Here is a 2,179-nt window from a genome sequence, read left to right as displayed (position 1 = left end):
TGCATGGATTATTGGTCTGTGAATCGATCTAAAGTTTTCTGCACTCCGGAGACTCACAATTGTTCCGACTTTGTACCCGCTGTTCGTTCCCGCGGGCCACTGGACCTAGGCCAGACTTTATTGCAAGCTTTATTGACAGTTAACTTTCAGCTTATAATACCTGTACAATAATGTTGTTTCTTGTATTTTATTTTAAGAGATTTTTGCTGTCAACCCACAGGGCTACAAATAAAACCACAAGGAGTGTTACAAATGAAAGCTGTGTTACATCACATTTGTAACCACAGGCGGTGCCTTTGATACGCCCACTCACTATTATACAAATTAAAATTGTTGCACAATAATAGTCTGGTCACACTGCATGACCAGGCTAAACTAAGTATCAGTATCTACTTCAGAGTCTTTTACTGTTGAATCTAAAGTTAAAGTAGAAGGAAAACTTCTTATACTACTATCATGAGATACCGTATGATATCCACTGGATAATGTCTGTTGAGATCCATATCTAGTAGCATCCTTGTCCCTTTTTTCAAAATAATCAATAAGTAATTTTTCTGTTTCACTAGTTTTGGCATAATATAATGCAGTTTTGCCTTCATTAGATTCAATAGTTGGATCAGCTTTCGATTCTAATAATAACTTAACTATTTCATGATGTCTGGCAAGCATTAAACCAGTCATACCATTTTTATCTTGCACATTAGGATCAACTTGTTCCTTCAGCAACAGTTCAACTATTTGAGTGTGTCCATTTTTACAAGCCAGCATAAAAGCATTCCGACCATCATTCCTTTGAGCATTAGGATCAAATTGTTGCTTCAGCAACAGTTTAACTGTTTGAGTGTGACCATTTTTACAAGCTATCATGAAAGCATTTTCTCCATCGCATCTTTGAATATTAGGATTGACTTTTTTCTTTAGCAACAAGTCAACAATTTGAGTGTGACCATTTAGACAGGCAAACATAAAAGCATTCCAACCATCTTCCTTTTGTACATTAGGATCAACTTGTTCCTTCAGTAACAGTTCAACTATTTGAGTGTGACCATTACGACAGGCTAACATAAAAGAATTCACTCCATTTTTGTTTTGAACATTGGGATTGACTTGTTCCTTCAGTAATAGTTTAGCTATTTGAAGGTGACCATTTCGACAAGCAAACATAAAAGAATTCACTCCATCTTTTTGTTGATAATTACAATCAACTCCTTTACTAATCAATAGCTCAACAACCTCATAGTTGCCATAGCCACTAGCAATCATTACAGCATTTAATCCATCTGATGTCTTCAGGTGAGGATTAGCATTAGCTTGTAGTAACATGTGAATGACTGAAATGTGATTATGTTCACTTGCTATCATTAGTGCAGTCTGTCCTTCATTGTCCTGAATGTTAACATTAGCTCCAGCAGACAGTAAACTGTGTACAATGTCCTCATGTCCTCTTTTACAAGCAAACATTAGTGCTGTCTCACCTTCTTCATTAGTATGATCAATATTAACTACTTGAACAAGGAATCCTACTGCTTCATTATTACCAGCTATGACTGCCTCAAGGAGAGCTAGTTCAAAGGTGAAGTTCATATTCTCATCTTCTTGAAGGACAGGATGATCATTAATGTATAAACTAAATATACCAATGAGATACATAAACTGTAACTTTCCTCCAGTATATTCTATTAGACTATCAGCTGTAATGTCAAGAATATGTAACTTGATGATAACAGATCCTGGCTCAATAGTGATGCATTTCATTATTGACTGTCTAAGTTCCTTTGGTAGTAAACTTCCAACAAGAATATATAGCCCATTAATGTTAACTCTGTTCCAAGGATTTTGTAGTTCAATACAGATCAATGGCATATTCTCCAAACGTTGTCTATAAGGTCTATACACTTTACGTAACTTCTTTTTGAGATCAGTGATTGGTCTTGCTGAACGAAATGTATTAGCTCTTAATGAATAAGCCTTCAGTTCATCAAGTAGATCTTTTTCATCACTTATAAACTCATTACACATAGCAACTATCAGACTACAGTCAATGAAGTCGTAATGATAATAGATCTTCTTGAAAATGTCATCTAACTTTTTATCTACTGTACCATGCTTCAAATTGAGGTGATTTTCAACCCAATCGGATATTTTAGTGGACAGTTCATCATTATTAGATACTTTTTTA

General features: G+C 35.1%; 1 protein-coding gene and 1 pseudogene across 1 annotated transcript; both read right to left on the bottom strand.

Moving 5' to 3' along the window:
• Positions 1–363, bottom strand: part of LOC109584585 (pirin-like protein) — a 3,412-nt pseudogene extending 3,049 nt beyond the window's left edge.
• LOC100639118 (kinase D-interacting substrate of 220 kDa-like) lies at positions 7–1,515 on the bottom strand. The gene has a single exon (XM_020000375.1). The coding sequence runs from the start codon at positions 1,459–1,461 to the stop codon at positions 376–378; it is 1,086 nt and encodes a 361-aa protein (XP_019855934.1). The 5' UTR covers positions 1,462–1,515; the 3' UTR covers positions 7–375.
• Between the last annotated feature and the right edge of the window lie 664 nt (positions 1,516–2,179).

The sequence above is a fragment of the Amphimedon queenslandica genome, unplaced genomic scaffold (genome assembly GCF_000090795.2).
Source record: "Amphimedon queenslandica unplaced genomic scaffold, v1.1 AMPQUscaffold_13195, whole genome shotgun sequence".
NCBI lineage: Eukaryota > Metazoa > Porifera > Demospongiae > Haplosclerida > Niphatidae > Amphimedon > Amphimedon queenslandica.
Note: the sequence above shows the minus strand (reverse complement) of the source record. Positions and strands in the feature narration are given on the sequence as shown.